The sequence below is a fragment of the Globicephala melas genome, chromosome 7 (genome assembly GCF_963455315.2).
Source record: "Globicephala melas chromosome 7, mGloMel1.2, whole genome shotgun sequence".
NCBI classification, from domain to species: Eukaryota; Metazoa; Chordata; class Mammalia; order Artiodactyla; family Delphinidae; genus Globicephala; species Globicephala melas.
The window spans coordinates 89,031,803-89,058,294 of record NC_083320.1 but is presented as its reverse complement, the minus strand read 5'-3'; the positions used below and the strand labels follow the sequence as shown (position 1 = coordinate 89,058,294).

Below are 26,492 nucleotides of genomic sequence, written 5' to 3'. Positions count from 1 at the left end.
ACACTTTCCCAGAAGTTTAATTTAAAGATTTTTTTTAAGAACCTGGATTTAAAAATCACATTTCTTTTCAAGATAAACAGAAGCAGTGAGTCAATTATGTACCAGATATGAAATGGAGACACGTGAAAGTGGAACTAAACATGGGGAAGATGGTAGTGGTTTAAAGTTTCCAAGATTTAACAAAGAATATCACATTCTTTATAATCTATAAAGCCATACGAATATGGATGCAAAGTGAGTCAAGTACGTATTTAATGGTAGTGGTGTCTGATATGTTAAATGGATCTGGGAGACTTTTTCTTGCTTTCCTTGCCCAGCCTCCTTGAAAATCGAAGAGCAGAAAGTTATAGTTTCATGTTCAATCAAAGGGACAACATCAAAGAAAAAAATTAGCTCATCATACATTAAAGAATTTCCATAAAAAGATAACTATACACCAAATATCATCTTTTAAAAGAGAAAAATATTCTAATTATCGATTGCTTTTAAACTTCTGCTTCCAAGAGTTATAAGAGATGTTGCCCTGTTCTCCTTCTAAAGGTTTTATCTGAATCCTAAACTTTAGACAGAACTTTGTAGTTATTTCAAATGTGAAATACAAGTTATCCAAATCATTGTAATATATCAGAGTACAACTTATATTTTAATGTAGGTTTTCATCATAATTTCATTTCTTAGAAATGTTACATGTGCGTGCATGCAGACACACTTTGTAATTAGCAGTTGTCCAGTAAAAAGAAAGAATTCTCATAACAATTTGACATCACAGTGGTATTATTTAGGCTATTCAAAATTATGATAAAGACTTTCTTCAACAATATTTACTGAGGAAGAGAGAAAAATACACAATTAGCTAGGTTTCAAAGATTATACTCAGTATAATTGACAGAGCATCTATTCTTTACTGTAGTTGACAGCTCATAGGCTGTGCATTAGAAATACATGACTCTTTGGAATCGCAGGTATACATGCTGCTTGAATTTTCCCATTTCAGTAAAAAAATATTTAACTCAGTTGTGATTTTGTTTTAGTATCAGTTCTTTACCCATGAAATAGAAGTCCCAATATCACTGCAAGCTTTAGTTAATGCTAAGATGAAAAGTATCATAGAAATGAAAACAAACTTATCTAAAAGTTTCAAAATACCCAAAGAGTCCTGTTTGTACTATCATGTTCATATGTTATTATAGCCTATCTGATAAATCAAATATTATACGCTTATCTTTAAACTTCCATTATCAACTCACTGCTAGCAACTATTATTTATCCATTCTTACATATAGTTTTCCAGAAAGATCTTTTAAGAGTCAAGAACTATAATGTTGGACCTTCAAAAGCCTACTCAGGCTATGAGGTTCTAGTGTTTCTATGTTGGTGAAGCCAGTATTCTATGTAAAGGAGCAGGAACCGAGGGTCCTAAGAGTTCATCCCTTCATTCCTCACGTGGAACTGCCCTGTGTGATGGAAACAGGGTGTGTGTCTCTGCATGAGCTTCTCCAAGATAAACTGGGTTGCAAACTATGGCTCATAGCCTTTCTTATACGATGGTCCATGATTCCCTGTGTGACTGGGATGGGGCTGTGAAGAAGATTCTACAGTGCATTCCTGACATGGTACACTGGACATAAAGAAAGATGTATGCTCAGTAATTAAAATCAAGTTCTGTCATGCTAAAGTTTCATCACAAAAAACCGATGAGCTTAATGAGCAAACATGATTTTGGTAGTTTATATGAAAATGCATTTTGCTTTTATGTACTTATCAAAGGCATATATTATAACTAGTCATATTTTAAATTACTTTAGTTAAAAAATAATATACTTTCAAAGGACACAATTTGAGGGTTTGAGTAAATGTCATTTATAGCTATAACACAAATCATACATGGAGTAATTCTAAAATGAGAGTAAATAAAAAAGAAAAAAATGTTGATGGTGTCTGTAATAAAATTTTATGGGGCCTTGTTTGGCAGAGCAACATAACTCAGGGCTGGCACCCTTGCAGAGCGGTCTTGGTGGAAGCTGTGACGTGAACCCTTTAAGGCGTGCTTTCCTATCACATATGCTCGCTTATTATACTCCTAGGGCAAATGATAGAGTCCAGTCCTTTATAAGCCCTTTTTTTGAAAAGCCTGTTAAAAGAAGTTCAGAGTGAGAATTGATCTCTAACTCCAGTGGCATAAATTTGTTTCATGCTAGAAACATTACTAGCATGTTGGCATTACTCTTTACCTGCAAAGTTCTGTTTCCCATTCACTTGATCTCAAAGTCAAAGAGCAAAAGGCAATGTAATCAAAATCTAACTTGGACATTTTTGTTGTAGTTGCTTCCTAGGAAACATTATTCCTTCTACTTATTTTGTACAATAATTTTCAAAGTCAGATAAAAAGATTAAATTTTATTTCCATTAGATAGGTCTTTTGCTTCTTCCCCAAAGGATCATTTTGTAAAATCAGAAAGGAAAACACTCATTGTTGATAATAATGATGAAACAAGTAAAAGCCTGAGCTATTCTAATTTAGAAGTATTACACATAGCTTTCTGAAGGTATGTTGCATTTCACTTTTACTTGCTTACTATTAGGAATATTCTATATAGGCAATGATCTGACCATGTCATTACATGATAAATGTTCATATTACCCAGATGTACATAATAGGTTTTTAGTAAGTTTTGGTTTAATCAAAATGAATTGAACTCTATCTCTAGCCAAAAAAGAAAAAGAGAGAGAGAGAGAGAGAGAGAATGGAATGGTTGCCATACTGAATTTTAGAATAAAAATAATTTATATTGTTTTCACTGTTTATTTCTGGATTGCTATGTCCTTTTGGGTTCAAATGTTTTTATAAAGTAAGCTAGCTGTCTACTTACTTGCAAGATATATCTTCACTGTCTTTATTTATAATGCAATGTCCCCCATGGCACCTTATACATTTGTCAACCTCGCATTTTGGTCCTTCGTAGCGTGTTGGACAGACACATTCCACACTTCCGTCATCCCCAATGGTACAGGATTCAGAATTCACACAGTAGTGATGACATACATCTAGAAAGAATGCACAACATAGAAATGAAATTTCTTGAAATATTTCAAGATATATTTCTTGAGTCACAATAAATGTTACCTTTCACTTAATATTTTAAAATCATCAGAGAATAGGTAGATTAATTTACAAAAAGCAGCGTGTAACTGGATGTAACCAGAATTCTTTAATAATGCCATTGGTTCCTCTTTTTGCCCGAGTTAGGCATCATTTCATCTTTCTAAGAGGAGATGGGTTATACTGATATAATACTAAGTGACAAACTCTTTTGGTTCTGAGTTTTAAAGTTTAAGTTCACAAGTTTCCTCAGTTTTCCTTCTGATGAGCAATATTAATGTTATTCTGAAATGAACAGAAATGCTCAAGATTTCTTTAGATGTCATTTATCTTTGTCCCTCTTTGCAACTCTTTTCATCCAGAGAACAGGGTAGTGAGTGGTGAGTAGGGGAATCCTACCTCTTCACTAGCTTTTGGTGTGGTGGAAAGAAGCCTCCCTCTATGAGCCAGAACAGGCCCAGTATTTCCAAACACCTGGGCAGGTAAGCAGACAGGAGGTGTGTCTCTCATGGAACCCTAATAGAAAGGTAGACTGGAAGACTAACTGATCCATCATAGGTAGAAAGCGATAACAGAAGTCTAGACTATTGCCCCCTCCTAGGTGAGAACCTAACCTCCCCAACAGTCAGAGGGAAAACCTCCCTGTAGCTGAGCCCTTTACTTTGGAAGATGTTTCCTACTGAGCGCTACAGACAATTTTCTCAACCACCAAGGAAGTCTTACTCGAATATTTCTATACCTCTTGAACGTCAGTAATAAAACAAAGACCATTTAATAATATAAGAACCACATTGACTTTGCAATTAGATATTCTGCCTGTCTTTTGAAAAACAAGTTTACATGTCTGTTGACATATCAATGCATTCAAATTTACCATATTCAAAATATTGAAATTTATAGTACAAATAACCGTAAGCAGAAGAACTGTTCAAATTGATCCCAGTCTTTGTGTTTGGAGCTGCAATTTCATTTTAGCTATCTAACCATGAAGCAATGTTAAATGAGATTAGCTGAGATAAAAATCACAACTTATAAACTTTAACCTGTGATAAGACAGTTATGGTAGGGAGAAAAATTAAAACGTAATTTATAATTTTCATGTTTGTGTATCTATCTAGCTGTTTATTAAATCAGACAGAAATTAAATTTACTGACAGGCTTGCTTCATATTTATGGAAATTTATTTCAAGCATTCTTCTGCTTGCTGTTGCTTTACGCCAAGTGCCCTCGTTGCAATTCCATGCTGAAGCTTATTACTAAGGGTCTTGGCTGTATGTAAGGAAAGTAGCACTTTCGAAAGGTGAGAGACGTGGAGATCTAAAAGTTAAGTCAGTGTTAGTATCTGTCCATTATGATGTCTATCTGTAGTTGTTCTAGGCTTGGCAGGTAGAGTTTACACAGCACAGCTTCTGTTTTTATTTATGAAGAATGCATTAGCAGCAGCCTACATAATCATCTAGTACCATCTCCTATGCAGAAATCTCTAAAGAAAAATTTTCCTTCGTCAGGTTGCTACATACCACTTATTGACAGAGAGCTCTTTTAAGATTGTCTCTAATTGCTTTAAATTTCATTCTTTGGTCCTGGTTCATTTTTCTGATGGGACATAGAAGTCAGCTGATGTATCTGTCCAAGATCTTCATATTATGAGGTTTTTCCACAGTGGATAATTCATCAGAATCATGTAGGTAACTTATTTGCAAATAAAAATTCCAGTGTCTTTCCCTTTCATCCACCACCACCCCTGGATTCCAATTTATAGATCATAAACGAGGCCCAGGTGATTCCCGTGGGACTGGTTGAGTAAATAGAATTTGGGAATGAGGGAATGTAAGAAATCGGAAAACAATTTACTGATTAGCAAAGGGACTACATTGTCTCATAATTGTAAATAGATTTGATTTGACTAAAATAGCTTATTTCTTGACTAATTTGTGAGCCCTAATTAAAATGTAATTTTTAACCTAAAATTTTGAACCACTTTTTTTTATAATCACATCACTGAGAAGACCTAAGAAACTCAAAAAAACTGGGTTAACATTCTGAGGGGTGATGATTGCCCTACACCATACTGTAGCAAGGAACAGTTTGCACTTATCTAGGGTGCTAAAGCTCAAAGTTAAAAACCTACCTACAATTTACTAATTATAACTAGTTTTGGTGCATAAATTAAATCTGTTTTAGATTAAGATTATAAAGATGTGAGAATATATACAACTCATTAGTAATCAAGGAAATACAAATTAATAGCTCAAAGAAATACCATTGCACACATACCAAATTGACAACAAATAGCAGAAACTCTCGTACACTAGTAGTGGGAATATAAACTGGTTCAACCAATTTGGGAAACAATTGACAGTATATACTAAATTTGAACATACCCACACTTTATGACCTAGATTTTTACTCTTAATATACTGTATATCCCAGAAGCAAGCATGTACATGTGCACACAAACATGTACATAATATGCACAGCAATATATTTTGAAATAGCCGAAAACAGAAAATAATCTAAATGTCCATTGTAAGAAGAATGGATAAACTGTAGTTCATATATATATGTATATTTATATGTAAAGAGTTAAATGAAAAATGAAGACATTACAGTTATACACAATGACATGGATGAATCTCACAAAAATAATATTGAGAGGAAAATGCTGGACAGAAAAATATATATACTACTTTTTTATTTATATAACTTCAAAAGGAAGAACTAATTTATGGTTTTAAGAGTCAAAAATGAGTTATTTTTGAGGGGCTTCCCTGGTGGCGCAGTGGTTGGGAGGCTGCCTGCCGATGCAGGGGACACAGGTTCGTGCCCCGGTCGGGGAAGATCCCACATGCTGCGGAGCGGCTGGGCCCGTGAGCCATGGCCACTGAGCCTGTGCATCCGGAGCCTGTGCTTTGCAACGGGAGAGGCCACAACAGTGAGAGGCCCATGTACCGCAAAAAAAAAAGAGTTATTTTTGAGGAGGAGGAAAGGGATAGTGATGAAGAACACCAGGGGGCATCTGAGGTAATGATAATGTTTATTCTTGACCTGAATGTTGGTTTACACTGGTATGTACAGCTGGGGATAAATTATTGAACTGTATACCTGTGATTTTAAACATTTCTATGTATATTATTTTTCCATAGAAAGATTTTTTAATCTAATGGCATATAAGCTACAATGAGAATATTTTATAAATTCTGCTTAATTTGCTAAACAGGCTAATAGCTTTTCTCTTTACACATGATATTTTTTAAAGGAATTCATGGTCCACTTTTTATGCTTAAAAGGAAATTCTCTGGAGAAATGTCTATTTAGGTCTTCTGTCCACTTATGGATTGGGTTGTTTGCTTTGATACTGAGCTGCATGAGCTGCTTGTAAATTTGGAGATTAATCCTTTGTCAGTTGCTTCATTTGCAAATATTTTCTCCAATTCTGAGGGTTGTCTTTTCATCTTGTTTATGGTTTCCTTTGCTGTGTGAAAGCTTTTAAGTTTCATTAGGTCCCATTTGTTTATTTTTGTTTTAATTTCCATTTCTCTGGGAGATATGTCAAAAAGGATCTTGATGTGATGTATGTCAAAGACTGTTCTGCCTATGTTTTCCTCTAAGAGTTTTATAGTGTCTGGCCTTACATTTAGGTCCTTAATCCATTCTGAGCTTATTTTTGTGTATGGGGTTAGGGAGTGTTCTAATTTCATTCTTTTACATGTACCTGTCCAGTTTTCCCAGCACCACTTATTGAAGAGGCTGTCTTTTCTCCATTGTATGTTCTTGCCTCCTTTATCAAAAATAAGGTGACCATATGTGCATGGATTTATCTCTGGGCTTTCTATCCTGTTCCATTAATTTTTCTTTCTGTTTTTTGTGCCAGTACCATACTGTCTTGATTACTGTAGCTTTGTAGTATAGTCTGAAGTCTGGAAGCCTGATTCCTCCAGCTCCATTTTTCTTTCTCAAGATTGCTTTGGCTATTTGGGGTCTTTGTGTTTCCATACAAATTGTGAAATTTTTTGTTCTAGTTCTGTGAAAAAAGCCATTGGTAGTTTGATAGGGATTGAACTGAATCTGTAGATTGCTTTGGGTAGTATAGTCATTTTCACCATGTTGATTCTTCCAATCCAAGAACATGGTATATCTCTCCATCTGTTTGTATCATCTTTAATTTCTTTCATCAGTGTCTTACAGTTTTCTGCATACAGGTCTTTTGTCTCCTTAGGTAGGTTTATTCCTAGGTATTTTATTCTTTTTGTTGCACTGGTAAATGGGAGTGTTTCCTAAATTTCTCTTTCAGATTTTTCATCATTAGTGTATAAGAATGCAAGAGATTTCTGTGCATTGATTTTGTATCCTGCTACTTTACCAAATTCATTGATTAGCTGTAGTAGTTTTCTGGTAGCATCTTTAGGTTTCTCTATGTATAGTATCATGTCATCTTCAAATATAGATTGCCAACAAACATATGAAAGGATGCTCAATATCACTGATCATTAGAGAAATGCAAATCAAAACTACAATGAGGTATCACCTCACACTAGTCAGAATGGCCATCATCAAAAAAATCTACAAATAATAAATGCTGGAGAGGGTGTGAAGAAAAGAGAACCCTCTTGCATTGTTGGTGGGAATGTAAATTGATACAGCCACTATGGAGAACAGTATGGAAGTTCCTTAAAAAAATGAAAATAGAACTACCATATGACCCAGCAATCCCATTCCTGGGCATATACCCTGAGAAAACCATAATTCAAAAAGAGTCATGTACAACAATGTTCATTACAGCTCTATTTACAATAGCCAGGACATGGAAGCAACTAAGTGTCCACTGACAGATGAATGGATAAAGAAGATGTGGCACATATATACAATGGAATATTACTCAGCCATAAAAAGAAACGAAATTGAGTTATTTGTAGTGAACCTAGAGTCTGTCATACAGAGTGAAGTATGTCAGAAGGAGAAAAACAAATACTGTATGCTAATACATATATATGGAATCTAAAAAAAAAAAAAAAAAGGTTCTGCAGAACCTAGGGGCAGGACAGGAATAAAGATGCAGACGTAGAGATTGAATTTGACACGAGAAGGGGGAAGAGTAAGCTGGGACAAAGTGAGAGAGAGGCATGGACATATATATACACTACCAAACGTAAAATAGATAGCTAGTGGGAAGCAGCCGCAAAGCACAGGGAGATGAGCTCGGTGCTTTGTGACCACCTAGAGGGATGGGATAGGGAGGGTCGGAGGGAGACACAAGCGGGAGGAGATATAGGGATATATGTATATGTATAGCTGACTCACTTTGTTATAAAGCAGAAACTAACACACCATTGTAAAGCAATTATGCTTCAATAAAGATGTTTAAAAAAAAAGGAAATCCTCCACCCTTTAATGCTTTTAATATTTTTTGAAGCATGCCAAATGCACATTATTCAATTGCAATTGACTGGTCTCATGGCCTAAAAATGGAACCTAAAGAATGTAAAGAAATGTTTGCTAATATAAAATTGTGAAGTAAACAGATGTTAGAATATACAGTTTAATAAATAATTCTAAATTGCATGCTGTTAAGCCATGCCATGTTTTCCCTCTAAAATAGCCTGAAATAATTTTAGGCTCAGAACCCTTTCTCTACAGATATTCAAATGGAAGACATTTCACTTTTCCCAGTTTACATGTTTAGCACTTTATGCTAAATTGAAGCTTAGGGACAGAGAGCTGCTCACTATACTCCAGCCCTGTCAGAGTGGCTTCCCAATGCCTACCTATGAAAAATTTCTGACTATCTCCCACTGTTAGGCTTAAGATGTGGAACATGTAGAGGATGCTGAATTATATGTCTGGCTGGATTGTTTTCTGCATCACTGTTAGGATTCTTGGGCCCAACACTTTTAATATATATTCCCTCCCTCCCTCCCTCCCTCTCTCTCTTTCCTCCTTTCTTTCTCCTCTTAAAGCCTTCCCTATTTATTCAATTCCAACTCCAAGATTTCTGAACACAGGAGAAGGTAGATCTTACTTGATAGGGGACTTCAGCATCTCGTATTTAATCTATCACATAAGCACTGGATATTTGTAAATCGAAATAACTCCTTCAAAAGCTCTCTGATATTTCAAGTTTAATCGTGTCACATACTATATGCAAGTCCAGGAAAAAGTTTGAAACACCTGATGGTACTATTTGCAAATTGATTGACTCAACCAGAGTTCATGTTCTCTGCAATTGTCTCACTATCATGATAGGAATGTATAGTAAGTCATAGGAATGCTACCTTATTTCTCTCTCATTCTCTTTTCAGCTATAATCCACTTTGAATTACAAGCATCTATGTAAAATTTGTATAAATATATGCTGTATTTTTATCAGTGTCTCCTCTCTATACACTCTCAAATAATTACTACATACTCATATTTAAATTCTAACTATCTCTTCAGTTATTTATTTAATAAAAGGAATACTTCATTAGCACTTCCCAATTCAGCAGAAATTTAGCAAAGTATGAAGAAGAATATTATACGAGAAGGCTCCTATGGTATGCAATTATTCACTTTGGTTCTAAGGAGGCTTTCTTGATAAGCTCAGAAACAGAGAGAAGTCTAACCATAACTGGAAGAACAATTTTTTTATCCTAGAGCACTGAAAATAGTTATCCTACACAGCTTACCACTTTAAGCATCAAAAATGCTTTAAAACCATTTTGAAAGTAATCTTTCTATAAGATAGATATGCATGTTCTTAACTAAAATATATTGGTATTTTTATTAATGACTCATTTATCACTCTATCAATTATTTATGTGAAATTACCTTTGCGGAAGTTTCATAACCTTCTGCTTTTTTTCATATTTCAGTTTTGACTAAGTGAAATGTTACCGATTATGAAGCAGTAGACAAATCTAAATAAAAAACTTAATTCCTCCCAAAGAATAAGAGTTAGGAATGTTGGTGGTTGGTTAACACCAAGGTGTACCACAAAGGGATCATCTTCTATTTTCTGACACACAGACACACACACATACACGCACTTTCCCCAACACAATCATCTTTTTCCCCCCAAATTTTAAATTTAGCTTAATAATTATTGGAACTGAGAGAAAGTTAAAAAGAGTGCAGTAGACTAAAAGAAGAAAAGTTAGAAGAAAATACAGGTGATGAGACATTTTGGTAGAGAGGATGAAATAGGGAAGGAATTGAAGATTGAAGGCTGAAGATAAAAGAGGCTAGTGAGATTGGCCAGTAAGTGTTCAACAGCAACAGTCTGGAATTTATGGAAAGAAAAGCAGGTGGAAGAATATAGTTGATCTAATTTTAAACACCATGATGATAAAATGGAAGTAGTGGATGTGTAATTATTTGCTGAGGACATGCATGTGTCTAATTGTATACTGGGAGCTGTGAGAAGAGTTCAGAAATACAAGACAGGACACCAGCTCTAGAGAGCTGATAAGCCAATTAAAAGGTTAAAACAAGAAGAAAAAAGCAATTAAAACTGATGTGAATAATGTCCACTGTGGCAAGAGCCTACATATATTACTACCAACAAAATCTTCCTTCCTTTGGAACATTCTAGCTCATAAGTTTTGAGCATTTTACTGACCTGAATGGCATAATAATTGAGATTTCTGTATATGGTAAGAAGGAGCAATAATGAAATGCAATTAATTTGTGCTAAGAAAGTAGAGATTACCATGAAATTATATAATAACATTTTATATTCACAATATAAAAATTATTATAACCTGTGTAGGGTAATTACACTAAGAACTGCATAGCAGCACCAAACACAATCATGTAATCTAAAGGACAATGATGGATATATAATTACAGAGTATTCACATGGTAATTAAGTAGATAGTAACTGGAGAATAAGTGAATGGCTATTTTCTGCAACAGAAACGGAGTAATTTTCAAGGCAGATCATTATTGCACTGTCTCTTTTTCTCTTTCTCTCTTTCTCTCTTTCTCTGTTCTTTTTAAGTAACCAGAAATACAAGGAGATACTTCTTCCTTTAATATTTTTTACAGTATCTTAATAGACCACATAAAAATATGTACATGTATGGGTATATATACAGGTTTATGAATATTCATCGGGAGCCAGATGCCTATAAAATCTCTAGCTGCATTTAACTTCTTTCCCAAATATTTCTTTCTATTGAAAAGTAATTGCCAAGACCATTTAGCTATTAACTCATATTTGCAACTGGGCTATTCACATTGTAATAATAGTTAGTGAAGTGTGAAATTTATTTAAAGAGAAGAAAACCAAACCAAAATATACTACCTAAACAGGAGCTGAAGATAGTAAGAATAATGAGTAACCTGGAGAGTATTTAATTGGTAATACAGAGTGGTTATACAGGGGAGACTAAATTATGCAATCACATGTATGTACATCAATTGTCCTACTTCACTGAATTTTGACCTGGCCTTTAAAAAAATGTGAAAAAAAAAAAAATAAAAAAATGCTATGTGAATTGGCTTTAAGATTCCTAATTTAAATAAGCATTTGATAATTTAGGACCACACACACACACACACACACACACACACACACACAAACACACCAATAAATTAAAAGTAGGATGGTATTACTTTCACAAAGACTAGGTAAACCCACAGCACATACCCCCAGGCATTCTATAACTGAGCTCCAATTTCAGTGCAATTCATACTCCACCTTCACTGTTATTTGTCTCAGGAGTAGTAGGTTCTATGAATTTTGCTAATGTTCTCCCTGCCGGGATGTTTATAGCTGCTTCCACATATGTATAAAAGGCAGAAGAATTTCCAGAAGAGCCAACATGGTGTTTTATAAACTTTTGATGAATACTTATACTAGGGTGACATAATAAAAAGAAAGAAAAAACAAAATCATTGGCCAGAATATGAGGGACTTGGAGGTTTAATTCAGCCCTTCCTCTGACTAACAATATGACCTCATCTGAATTACTTGACTAACTTCTACAAGATGCCCTTTTGTCATCTTTGAACAGAGTCAGTATTACTAAACACACCTGAGATTATGTCATGATTCCCTGCTCACCCATCCATCCTCAACAATATCCTTAATACCAAAAAGGCCAATGAGAGCCTGTTTTGAGTAAAATGATAGAAATGATGATTATGATGATAATAAACACTTGTTTTTAGCTGTCTTCTACATGCCAGGCACATGTGTTGGCTTTAGTCTCAGCATTACATGGTATTACCCTCATTTTATAGGTGATTACTCTGAGGCACAGAGAGGTTATGCAACTTGCCAATGACGACACAAGAAAAAGTGAGAAGAATGAAATTCAAACCCCAATAAGTCAAACTCTAGAGAATAAACTCTTATTTTTATTATTCAATTACTCACACTCAAGAAAAAAAAAATCCAGAAAGTAATTTGGAATACTTTGGTGTTCTTTTTTCCTTATGTGTGTCTAAAATTGAATGGGCCTCCATCTATATAGATATCTGAAGGTCTAACCACCATTCAGAATGCTAATGGATCCTGCAGTAGCAAGAGTAACAGACCCAGAAGAGCTTACCTGATGTCATACAGACCAGAAAAATTAGAGCTCAGGAACTCAATCTGGGCTCCTATATCTCATCGAAACATTCATTTTTCATGTGCCATTCTCAGCATTCCATCCCAACCCAAGTTGAACATTGGCCTCTCTAGCCACTAGTAATCGGCTTACAGCACTGGACTCTCTTACTTGAAGGGAACACATAACCATACATATGATATAGTCAATATCAGGCAGGATCAGCTCTGAGTCACTCTGGACAAATAGGAAACCAAAATACAGCCAAGAAATCTCAAAGTATGACATTCCTGAGTGTCACCATTTGCTGACACATCATTTAAGATGAAAACATTTAGAAGGTTTTCTGGAAAAGCTTTTAGATTCTTAAAAATGTTAACAAAAGTGATGGCAGCCTTTCTTCTCTGGAGTCAGTTTTTCATTTATCATGGTTTAGGAGGCAAAGAGATAAAGTAACTTGTATAATTAGCTTAGAATTTTATGATTGCTGTCTTTAAAGGATTATATAAAAAAATAAAAACAAAGTTAAGAAATATTAGAATGTATTCTTTTTCACATTCCTCCAATGTTTCACACAGCCTAAGATATTTTAATAATTAAACTTATTGCATAGTCCTAAATATATCGTCTGTTTTCAGAACTGAGTTTAATAAAGTAGGCAAACACTGAATCCAGGTATGCCAATTAAATATTCACTAGGGAAAAACGTGTGCAAAACTCTGATTAGAGCTGATAAATTTTCATCAGAAAAGCATGTTTAAGAAAATTAGCATTTTCTAATTTATTACTAAAAATATATTGGGATATTACTAAAAATATCCCAAATATTTTATAGAGAAAACTGCAAAAATTTAGAGTGAGATCTATTCTGAGCAAACACTGCCATCTCGGAGTATCCAGGTAAACGGAAAATGTAAGATTCAGAAAGCCAATTTAATAAAATTTTCATTTGAGTGAGAAATATGGGGTGGGATTTTAAAAGTACCAGCATTTAAATTCTCAACAGGCTGCTGTTTCAAAATGTATATTAACAATGATGGCATCAGTAATTTTAGCGATAGTCAAAATTAACTCATAAAACTATCATGGCAATGTTTTTTTCAAATATCAGAGAAACCTACATAACTTTTGTTTATAAAGGATGTTCTGGGTTGAGTATTCCTCTATTTTTAAAGCAATCCAGCTATAAAAGCTTTTAGCAAGTAAGTATAAAGTGGTAGAGAGTCATTTGAGACTTGAAAGCAAGTTCACTTGCAGATGACAGCTAAATACAATTACCAGATGAGGCTAACTCAAAACCATACAAGTGAATAAGCATATGATGGCTTAAACGTAGAATAAGAATGAAGCACACACATATATGTAGTAACTCCCTCACCATAAACAAAGCATTTACCATGTTTAGGCCCTAATTTCTTTATCAGGACATTGAATGGTACTAAAGTTCAATTCATTTCAGCCTAATAAAATTTATTAACATCTACTATGTTAATAGTATCTATAGTGTTAATATTGCCCTTACCCTTAGGGTGCCTATAATTTGACAGAACCTCAGGGCTAACACAACTGAAAAAAATTAAGATCAATAAAATATTTTAGTTAAGAACTATTTCTTTAAGACAATTCAGAGCACAAATTAATTAATAACTCATTTGTAGAAAACTAGAAAGAATTTCATGGAGAAATGAGAGGTGAACAATGCTTGGAATCGATCATGGAAAAGATCATCTCAGATGGGAGTATCATTAAGAAAGTTATTGTCATCATGTTGTAGCCTAACAAGAGGGCAGGGAATGTCTTACCTCATACTGGGAGAAGACATGGCCATCGTAGACAAACCCATGCAGTTCCTATATACATATTTTTTCTCCTTCTTTCTCTATCTCTTCTCCATTCCAACTTTTCATCCTTTCTTTCTTCCAAGCTACTCACTTCAAAACTAAATGTTAAAGTAATGATTTCTGATATAATTAGATGTAACTTTCTCCTACTTTTCCTTCAATATGTTACCTTGCAAAATACATAATATATGTTTCTTTATATCCATATATCAATATCTATACAGATATATAGAGAGCGGTTTTTACACTGGTGTGATAAGTGATTACTATTTAATGAGAGTTCCCTAAAATATTGAGAAAGTCATCTTGAAAAGGTCACCTGACAGAGTAATATGTAGCAAATTATAAAAGATATCCCCTGGTCAAATGTGCAAGTTTCCTTTAGGTTAGATGTGTAGGCATAAAACAGATTATTCATATATAAAAATCGGCTTTCTACTTTACTTTCATAGTAATTCAAAGGTTACAGAAAATCACTTTAATTAGTAGCATTACACTTTAACATGATAAGAACTAGGCATTGAATTACTGCAATTAATCAATAAACAATTTAATCCAGTATACTTTTGATTTATAAAGATTATTGTTCTTTGAAGACATTCTTGTAAATTGTTTCAACCTTAAGGCGATGAGATTAACTCATTACTCTTTTACGTACCTAGCTTACAAAAAGATACTGTAGCAATACACTTCTGATATAGTAACTAATGTGTTTTAGTTTCTATAGCCCCCTGACTCTTTTCTTCATTCAGACTGTATTAGGTTCTTAATTTACCCTGCTTTATTTTTCATCATCTCATTTCTCACCACCAGACACTTAATATGTTTGTTTGCATATTTTTTATAAATACTAAAGTGTACCATGAGAGCAGTTTTCTGTTTTATTCATGACTAATTCTCAAGCCTCAGTGGCTGTCACACATTAGATGCACTATTTATATTTGTTGAATTAATGAATGAGCACTGCCCCTTGGAAAGCAGGGCACTTCAGAAGGCAGAGAACAAGCGTCATACTGTAGATTTTTTAGTTTTAAAACTCCAAAGGCAGTTACGAATTTATGTAAATATGAGATCAATCAAGGTTAATTTTACTTACTCCGGAAACTAACTGAAGTTTGCCAAGATATGTATGTGTGTTACAGTTGGGGAGAGGAAGGTGGGAGATGAAAGAGGAAATTCAGATGAGAAGCAAAGATAGATGCCATCCAGTCTCTGAAAAAGGGCTCTTGGATATCTAGTGCCTACATAAAATAGACATTCAGCTGCTGGATCAATGAAACAACTACCAGATACTCCAGACCACCAGGTGAATGAAAGATGTGACCTACCATTTTCCCAGAAATGGGCATTCCATAGACGTAGACTAAACTTTTCAGCTTCCAATAGGTTTCATTTTGTAGTCATAGCCTAACCTATGTATGAAAGTAAACCTAGGAGACTAGTTCAAGATGGCAGAGTAGAAGGACGTGCTCTCACTCCCTCTTGTGAGAGCACTGGAATCACAACTGACTGCTGAACAAACACCAACAGGAAGACACTGGAATTCACCAAAAAGGATACCCCACATCCAAAGAAAAGGAGAAGCCGCAATGAGACGGTAGGAAGGGCACAATCACAATTAAATCAAATCCCATAACCACTGGGTGGGTGACTCACAAACTGGAGAACACTTATACCACAGAAGTCCACCCACTGGAGTGAAGCTTCTGAGCCCCACGTCAGGTTTCCCAACCTGGGGGTCCAGCAACGGGAGGAGGAATTCCCAGAGAAACAGACTTTGAAGGCTAGAGGGATTTGATTGCAGGATTTCGACAGGAGTTGGGGAGGCAGAGACTCCACTCTTGGAGGGCAAACACAAAGTAGTGTGCACACTGGGACGCAGGAGAAGGAGCGGTGACCCCATAGGAGACTGAACCAGACCTACCTGCTAGTGTTGGAGGGTCTCCTGCAGAGGCGGGGGGGGGGGGTGGCTATGGATTACCATTGGGACAAGGACACTGACAGCAGAAATTCTGTGAAGTGCTCCTTGGCGTGAGCCCTCCTGGAGTCCACCATTGGACCCACCAAGGAGCCAGGAAGGCTCCAGTGATGGGCTGCCTCATGCCAAACAACCAATCCAGCCCCACCCATTAGGAGACAAGCAGATTAAAAGTTTTACTGAGCTCTACCCACCAGAATAACACCCAGCTCTACCCACCACCAGTCCCTCCCATCAGGAAGCTTGCACAAGCCTCTTAGATAGCCTCATCCACCAGAGGGCAAACAGCAGAAGCAAGAAGGACCACAATCCTGAAGCCTGTGGAACGAAAACCACATTCACAGAAAGAGAGAGAAAATGAAAAGGCAGAGGACTATGTACCAGATGAAGAAACAAGAAAAAACCCCAGAAAAATGACTAAATGAAGTGGAGATAGGCAAACTTCCAGAAAAATAATTCAGAATAATGAGAGTGAAGATGATCCAAGACCTTGGAAAATGAATGGAGGCAAAGATCAGAAGATGCAAGAAATGTTTAACAAAGACCTAAAAGAATTAAAGACCAAACAAACAGAGATGAGCAATAAAATAACTGAAATGAAAAATATACGAAAAGGAATCAATAGCAGAATAACTGAGGCAGAAGAATGGATAAGTGACCTGGAAGACAGAATGGTGGAATTCACTGCTGCAAAACAGAACAAAGAAAAGAGAATGAAAAGAAATGAAGACAGACTAAGAGACCACTGGGACAACATTAAACGCACCAACATTCGCATTATATGTGTTCCAGAAGGAGAAGAGAGAGAGAAAGGACCTGAGAAAAAAATTGAGGAGATAATAGTTGGAAACTTCCCTAACATGGGAAAGGAAAGAGATAACCAAATCCAGAAAGCATAGAGAGTACCAGGCAGGATAAAAACAAGGAAGAACATGCTGAGATACATAGTAATCAAATTTGACAAAAATTAAAAACAAACACAAATTATTAAAAGCAACAAGGGAAAAACGACAAATAACATACAAGGGAACTTCCAGAAGGTTAACAGCTGATTTCTCAGCAGAAACTCTATTAGCCAGAAGGGAGTGGCATGATATACTTAAAGTGATGAAAGGGAAAAACCTACTACCATTATTACTCTATCTGGCAAGAATCTAATTCAGATTTGGCGAAGAAATCAAAAGCTTTATAGACAAGCAAAAGCTAAGAGAATTCAGCACCACCAGACCAGCTCTACAACAAATGCTAAAGGAACTTCTCCAAGTTTGAAACACAAGAGAAGAAAAGGACCTATAAAACAAACACACAACACTTAAGATAATGGTAATATGAACATACATATTGATAATCACCTTAAATGTGAATGGATTAAATGCTCCAGCCAAAAGACACAGGCTTGCTGAATGGACACAAAAACAAGACCCATATAAATACGGTCTACAAGAGACCCACTTCAGACCTAGGGACACATACAGACTGAAAGTGAGGGGATGGAAAAAGATATTCCATGCAAATGGAAATCAAAAGAAAGCTGGAGTAGCAATACTCATATCAGATAAAATAGACTTTAAAATAAAGAATGTTACAAGAGACAAGGAAGGACACTACGTAACGATCAAGGAATCAATCCAAGAAGATGATATAACAATTATAAAAATATTTTCACCCAACATAGGAGCACTGCAATACATAAGGCGAATGCTAACAGCTATAAAAGAGGAAATCAACAGTAACACAATAAAAGTGAGGGACTTTAACACCACACTGACACCAATGGACAGATCATCCAGACAGAATATTAATAAGGAAATGCAAACTTTAGATGACACAATAGACCAGATAGAGTTAATTGATATTTATAGGACATTCCATCCAAAAACAGCAGATTACACTTTCTTCTCAAGTGCACACAGAACATTCTCCAGGATAGATCACACCTTGGGTCACAAATCAAGCCTCAGTAAATTTAAGAAAATTGAAATCATATCAAGCATCTTTTATGACCACAACGCTATGAGATTAGAAATGAATTATAGGGAATAAAACATAAAAAACACAAACACATGGAGGCTAAACCATACGTTACTAAATAATCAAGAGATCACTGAAGAAATCAAAGAGGAAATCAAAAAATACATAGAGACAAATGACAACAAAAACACAACAATCCAAAATCTATGGGATGTAGCAAACACTGTTCGAAGAGGGAAGTTTATAGCAATACAATCCTACCTAAAGAAATAAGAAAAATCTCAAATAAACAATCTAATCTTACACCTAAAGGAATTAGAGAAAGAAGAAGAAACAAAACGCAAAGTTAGTAGAAGGAAAGAAATCATAAAGATCAGAGCAGAAATAAATGAAGTAGAAACAAAGAAAACAATAGTAAAGATCAATAAAACTGAAAGCTGGTTCCTTGAGAAGATAAACAAAATTGATAAACATTTAGCCAGACTCATCAAGAAAAACAGGGAGAAGACTCAAATCAACGAAATCAGAAATGAATAAGGAGAAGTTACAACACACACTGCTGAAATACAAAGCATCCTAAGAGACTATTACAAGCAACTCTACACCAATAACATGGACAACCTGGAAGAAATGGACAAATTCTTAGAAAGGTATAACCTTCCAAGACTGAACCAGGAAGAAATAAAAAATGTAAACAGGCTAATCACAAGTAATGAAATTGAAACTGTGATTAAAAATTCTCCAACAAACAGAAGTCCAGGACCAGATGGCTTCACAGGTGAATTCTATCAAACAGTTATAGAAGAGCTAACACCCATCTTTCTCAAACTCTTCTAAAAAATTGCAGAGGAAGGAACACTCCTAAACTCATTCTATGAGGCCACCATCACCCTGATATCAAAACCAGACAAAGATACTACGAAAAAAGAAAATTACAGACCAATAACACCGATGAATATAGATGCAAAACTCCTCAACAAAATACTAGCAAACAGAATTGAATAACACATTAAAAGGACCATACACCATCGTCAAGTGGGATTTATCCCAGGGATGCAAGGATTCTTCAGCATACGCAAATCAATCAATGTGATACACCATATTAACAAACTGAAGAATAAAATCCATATGATCATATCAATAGATGCAGAAAAAGCTTTTGACAAAATTCAACACCCATTTGTGATAAAAACTCTGCAGAAAGTGAGCATAGAGGGAACCTACCTCAACATAAAAAAGGCCACATATGACAAACCCACAGCAAGCTTCATTCTCAATGGTGAAAAACTGAAAGCATTTCCTCTAAGATCAGGAATAAGACAAGGATGTCCACTCTTGTCACTATTATTCAACATAGTTTTGGAAGTCCTAGCCATGACAGTCAGAGAAGAAAAAGAAATAAAAGGAAAACAAATTGGAAAGAAGAATTAGAACTGTCACTGTTTTGCAGATGACATGATACTATACACAGAGAATCCTAAATATGCCACCAGAAAACTACTAGAGCTAATCAATGAATTTGGTAAAGTAGCAGGATACAAAATTAATGCACAGAAATCTCTTGCATTCCTATACACTAACAACGAAAAGTCAGAAAGAGAAATTAAGGAAACAATCCCATTCACCACTGCAACAGAAAGAATAAAATACCTAGGAATAAACCAACCTAAGGAGGTAAAAGAGCTGTACTCAGAAAACTATAAGACACTGATGAAAAACCTCAAAGGTGACACAAACAGATGGAGGGAGATACCATGTTCTTGGATTGGAAGAATCAATATTGTGAACATGATTATACTACACAAAGCAATTTACAGATTCAATGCAATACCTATCAAATTACCAATGGCATTTTTACAGAACTAGAACAAAAAAATCTTAAAATTTATATGGAGACACAAAAGACCCCAAAGAGCCAAAGCAACCTTGAGAACGAAAAATGGAGCTGGAGGAATCAGAATCCCTGACTTCAGACTATACTACACAGCTACAGTAATCAAGACAATATGGTACTGGCACAAAAACAGAAATACAGATCAATGGAACAGGATAGAAAGCCCAGAGATAAACTCACGCACTTTGGTCAACTTATCTATGACAAAGGAGGCAAGGTACACAGTGGAGAAGAGACAGCCTCTACAATAAGTGGTGCTGGGAAAATTGGACAGCTACATGTAAAAGAATGAAATTAGAACACTCCCTAACACCATACACAACAATAAACTCAAAATGGATTAAAGACCTAAATGTAAGACTGGACAGTATAAAACTCTTAGAGGAAAACAGGAAGAACACTCTTTGACATACATCACAGCAAGATCTTTTTTGACCCACCTCCTAGAGAAATGGAAATAAAAACAAAAATAAACAAATGGGACCTAATGAAACTTAAAAGCTTTTGCACAGGAAAGGAAAACATAAACAAGAGGAAAAGACAACCCTCAGAATAGGAGAAAATATTTGCAAACAAATCAATGGACAAAGGACTAATCTCCAAACTATATAAACAGCTCATGCAGCTCAATATTAAAAAAACAAACAACCCAATCAAAAAATGCACAGAAGACCTAAATAGACATTTTTCCAAAAAAGACATACAGATGGCCAAGGGGCACATGAAAAGCTGCTCAACATCACTAATTATTAGAGAAATGCAAATCAAAACTACAATGAGGTATCACCTCACACTGGTTAGAATGGGCATCATCAGAAGATCTACAAACAACAAATGCTGGAGAGGGTGTGTAGAAAAGGGAACCCTCTTGCACTGTTGGTGGGAATGTAAATTGATACAGCCACTATGGAGAACAATATGGAGGTTCCTTAAAAACTAAAAATAGAATTACCATATGACCCAGCAATACCCACTACTTGGCATATACCCAGAGAAAACCATAATTCAAAAAGACTCATGCTTCCCAATGTTCATCGCAACAGTATTTACAATAGCCAGGTCATGGAAGCAACCTAAATGCCCACTGATAGACGAATGGACAAAAAAGATGTGGTCCATATATACAGTGGAATATTACTCAGCCATAAAAAGAAATGAAATTGGGTCATTTGTAGAGACGTGGATGGACTTAGAAGCTGTTATACAGAGTGAAGTAAGTCAAAAAGAGAAAAACAAGTATCGTATATTAACACATATATATGGAATCTAGAAAAATGGTACAGATGAACTGGTTTGCAAGGCAGAGATAGAGACACAGATGTAGAGAACAAACGTATGGACACCAAGGGGGGAAAGCCTTGGGTGGGTGGTGGTGGTGGTGGGATGAATTGGGAGATTGGGATTGACATGTATACACTAATAAGTTTAAAATAGATAACTAATAAGAGCCTGCTGTATAAAGAAAATAAAATTCAAACAAATAAAACTTAAAAAAAATAAAAATTAGAGAAAAAATTGTATACCTATTCAATAGACTATTTTCTTCAATAATAGAAATTGATCTCTGATCTATTTCCTTTATGTAACTCTATATAGAATTTCATTCTAAATTCATGGATCATTACAGAATTTATGTTAAAAAAAATCTCAGTCCATAAACATGAATGCTAAGACATTAATAAATTAATTTTGTATTATCCAAATTATATATTACCTGAATATATATTACCTAAAATACATATTAGAATACACATTAATTATATATTACAAATGATAGGTACTCAAAATATCTATTAAAATATAAATATTTGCATTTAATTGTAAATCTTAAAAGAAACTTTTTTAAAGATTACCTAACTTGAAATTCACAACTCTGAGAAGCAGATGGTTAAATTATTATAATTATTGTTTTTATAAATCATGTAACTGAGTTTCCCCTTTGATAATGAAAATAATTATGAAAATCCAAAGTTGTAGAATACTATTTGTTAGTCCACAATTGTCTACTTTGTACAATTTTAAATGATTCTGAAAGAATGTTTTAATTCCTTATTATCACCTCTAAACCCTAATATTTCATCCTCAAATCTGGATTCCATCTTGACAGATTCCAGTGAACTTAGAGTGTATAATCAATGAAGTTCCAGAAATCCACTGAAATTTTATGCAAACTGTTTTATGTATTTGTTTTATTTGATAGGAGATTCTTAAAAGGATCAGAAGCCTATACTACCTTTCAAATTAAGGAGCATTGATATCTGGTGTAGAAAAATTCTAGCTTAATTCCAGTTATTCATGATCTAGAATGATTCATGAAAGTGACCTGAGTTTTCAAGTAGTCAGTTAAACACGGTGCCATTTATGATGTGGTCATATCCACACCAATTTGTTTGTTTCTAGCACTATGTTGATTATATCATTCACTTGCAAGGAAAGCTTGCCCTCAGTTCATTACAATACAGATTTTCTTCTGAGTTCTTAAAACTAATAAAGTACAAATTATTTTATCAAACTGAAAATTAGGTTATTATTACCACAGTTTTAGTCATGGATCTTCAAATGGTAATGCAGATCTAAAAATTCAAATTTAGCTACTTGAATGTTGGATTGATTTTCTAATACTATTCTGGAACAAGTAACTTTCTATTTTTCAGAGTATCCTATACTTATGATGTATCTGAATCTTTAGTGCGATCCCCAATAAGTGGGCTTTTCTAATAATATTTCATTTTCATATAATTAATCATCTATATTGTGAGAAATTATTGGCTATCTCTGGGATCCCCTTTCTATTTTACTTTGCTCTTTTTAGTGTTACTTCATTTGTTAGAAAACAATGGATCTTAGTATATATCCATTTATTAAAATCAAACTTTATGAAAATTATATTTTTGCATACATGAGAATGAAACTGAATAAATAAAATTATGAATGTACTGTCTTGATTTAAGCAAAGTTATGCCCTTCTTTATTTAATGATTTACATATTCATAGGATAAATTATAAACGTTCCCTCCTTTCTTTGGTTTATTACATTCCGGGACTCAGAAGCTCTAAGCTTAAAATTTGGAGAATATTTTTTTTCTTACCATGAGAACCGGTGATGTTTGCCATACTGATATTTGCCATTTTTATCAATAATCAATATAAGTACGAACTTTTTCTTGCAGAATATTAATTACCAATTACCAAAAGAGGTTCTATGTTTTGATTGAAACAGAATAACAGCACCAGTTTATAGTGATGAAATCTTTAATACTTAAACATGAAGGTTATCTTATTAACTATAAGATAGGAATCTTATTTAATTGTCTTATATTTAAAGTATTTAAAGATTCCTGACTCATGACATTTTTTCAAAACATGTCAGCTGACATTCCAAATCCGATATAAAGCATGATGTTTTAAAACTACTCTTAAATTTACATTTGATATAATTATTTAAAAAATAATGTTAGCAGATGCATTTAACTACAAACAGTTTGCTTGGCTTGAGGTAAGCCCCAAGTAAAAATTTTTTTCAATCTGTGTGTCTGTCTGTGCATGATTTATGTACTATATGGTCTTCTCATACCCAACTCTGTATGTAGATAATTATGAATCCATTCAGTTTACTTAACACCAAGTACAACAGAATCACAATAATAGGTGGTTTCTGTTCATGCAAAACTTTGCTTTTTTTTCTTTTTTGAGGGCTCCCACTGGGCATGTTCAGTTTATTTCAATACAAATGCCTCTTTAAACAGTTACTAACCATTATTTGTGTAGCAGGTTATTTTCAACCTTCAGTTAGGCAGTTTTAAGGCTGTTTTTTGTAGTCCTTCATATTACTTTGTATATTCACTCTTCCTTAAGTTGGAAAAAGAAGAGCAAATACCTGTTGGTAGGGCTAATGTGCCATGAAAGTAGAAAAAGAAGTCATCTAAACTTGGCAAGGTAACAGGTGATGCACTGTTTCAAGAGTATTGTGAGATTAGAATTGTCTCAAACTCAAATGAACCTGGCATAGAAGAAAGTTGCTGCTATAATGCCAGCAAAAGTAATTAAGCATTCTTAATTTTTTTTAGTTATACTTACCAAAATTATTAACTGTAATTACTAAAAGTTAATTACTGAAACATAATTACACTAAAGGTATAAGTTACATGACACAGAAATAAAAGTTTATTATTCATAATTAACTTTACAAACATGTTGGAATTTGAAATATAATTGTATAAAATAAGTATGCGTCTAAATAGTATGGCATAACACCCATTTCTGATCTCCAACTAATCATTTTTTGACTATATAACTCTTAAGTCACAGCTTTTAATCTGAAAAGACATATCATTTGGTTTTTTATTCACCAAAAATTAAGTAGGCAAGTATCTTCAAAAGAGCTTTTATACCAATGTATCTCTAATGCCTAGAACAATAAATGAGACCCAGAAATGTTCAATATATATCAGTTGATAAATTAATTTTAATAATCAGAATATATACTTTGACATATGACATAAATCTTCTTAGATTTAGTTCAGTTTCCAATAAATTATTTTTTATATTACCACATTTTTCCTAGATATTGTCCCTCTTATTATTTTTACATTTCCTTTAAATGAAGGCACAACATTATAGTAAAAATCTGTTTTTAGTAATTCTAGTTTTACTAAGGGATCAAAATTGTCTTCAACAATATTTTTATAACTGACAATTTCTTCTAAAATATGTAGAGTTAAAAAAAATTAATGTTATTACATTATCTTACCCTCAGCTCACTATTCTCTGTCCTGCTCACATGAGAAAAGTATTTATTTTCCTTCACACATGTTATTTCAAACATAATTGTATTTTTTCACTATATTTTTCAAACTTAAAACACAGGCACAAAATTTCTCATGGAGTGTAGCTCTTAATGAGCTAGTAAGTAAAGGTGGCCCAGAACTTTGGCCCTGCCTTTTCAGTGGGATCTTGTCAGAGAACAGAAAAAAACTGAGCCTAGCAGGCTGGAAACAGAATCCTGCTACTTGGTTTACATTCACTCACATACTTAACATTATCTACTAAGACCAGGCAGTGATTTAACTCCCAAGATTTGTAAGATATGCAAAACACCATGGCCTATTTCGTATTCTAGTGGGGTAGAGAGTCAAGAATATGAATGATGACATTAATACAGAGTGAAAGTGCCAAAGAGAAGTGCTGAATGGCCTACAGCAAAGGGAAGTTAAGAAGACAAAGTTGGGGAATTAGGCTTGGCAGATATTCAGGATACCATTTGTGAAGAAAAAGAGGTATGATCAATTAAAAGGGGCACATTTTGGACACAATGGACAGGTTTCCAAGGTTCAAGAAAAGGTACATAAGGGAATGTGTTGTAATAATCCAGGCAAGAGATGATGAAGGCCGGAATGAAGGCAATGCTTATCTTCTCACCAGGAGAAAAAGAATCGGGGGACAGGGCTCCAAAATACTTTAATACTCTAGGTGTGAATGTTCTAAGAATCTTGAATACTTGAATATCTAGGCAATTGCTACTCATAATTGATAATTTCATTTTTAAGTCATGGTCCTTTCTTGGAGTTCAAAGGTCAGTTCTAATTGGCCTTCATCCTAACTAAAAAGATTCTATTCTATTTTCCTGGTCATTATTAGTCTTTTGGTCTCTTCTGCTTGGGCCTGCCATAGTCTGAATCAAGTCAAGATGAAAATAATTATTAAAACCTCTCTTCAATGGAGTAGAAACTTGAAAAGACCAGGTTGAGCCACTGTGCCACCTGAGCTTTGAGTGTTCTCATAGTGAGTCTAAAAAGATGCAATAGAATGGGAAGGCTAGTAAACGACAGGAAAATACACCAGAAGCCTTGTGGAGTCAGACCTGCAAGGCTGTAAACTGTGGTTCCTATGTTGCAGATTAGGGAGAATGACTTCATCACACTTTTCGGCATTCATAAAGTTGGACTAATAATACTAACCTCATAGGGTTGTATAAGCATTTGTCATAATATCATATATTCATATATCAGATAAAATAATGTATAACAGCACATATCTCTGTGACCAACACATTATGTATGTTCAGTAAGTGTTATTTCTCTTGCCAGCCCTCCCCTAAGAAAATAAAATAGAAAAAGAAAAACTAAATTTCAAAAGGCTTTCCCTACCTGGGCCTTTGCAAATGCTGTTCCAC

At 34.5% G+C, this 26,492-nt stretch overlaps 1 protein-coding gene across 1 annotated transcript in view; it reads right to left on the bottom strand.

The window, feature by feature from the left end:
• LRP1B (LDL receptor related protein 1B) overlaps positions 1 to 26,492 on the bottom strand; it is a 1,792,829-nt gene that overhangs the window by 37,061 nt on the left and 1,729,276 nt on the right. Inside the window, exon 85 of the mRNA XM_030883038.2 lies at positions 2,871 to 3,045. Coding sequence (XP_030738898.2) covers positions 2,871 to 3,045 — 175 coding nt within the window. The remainder of the gene's footprint in view (positions 1 to 2,870; positions 3,046 to 26,492) is intronic.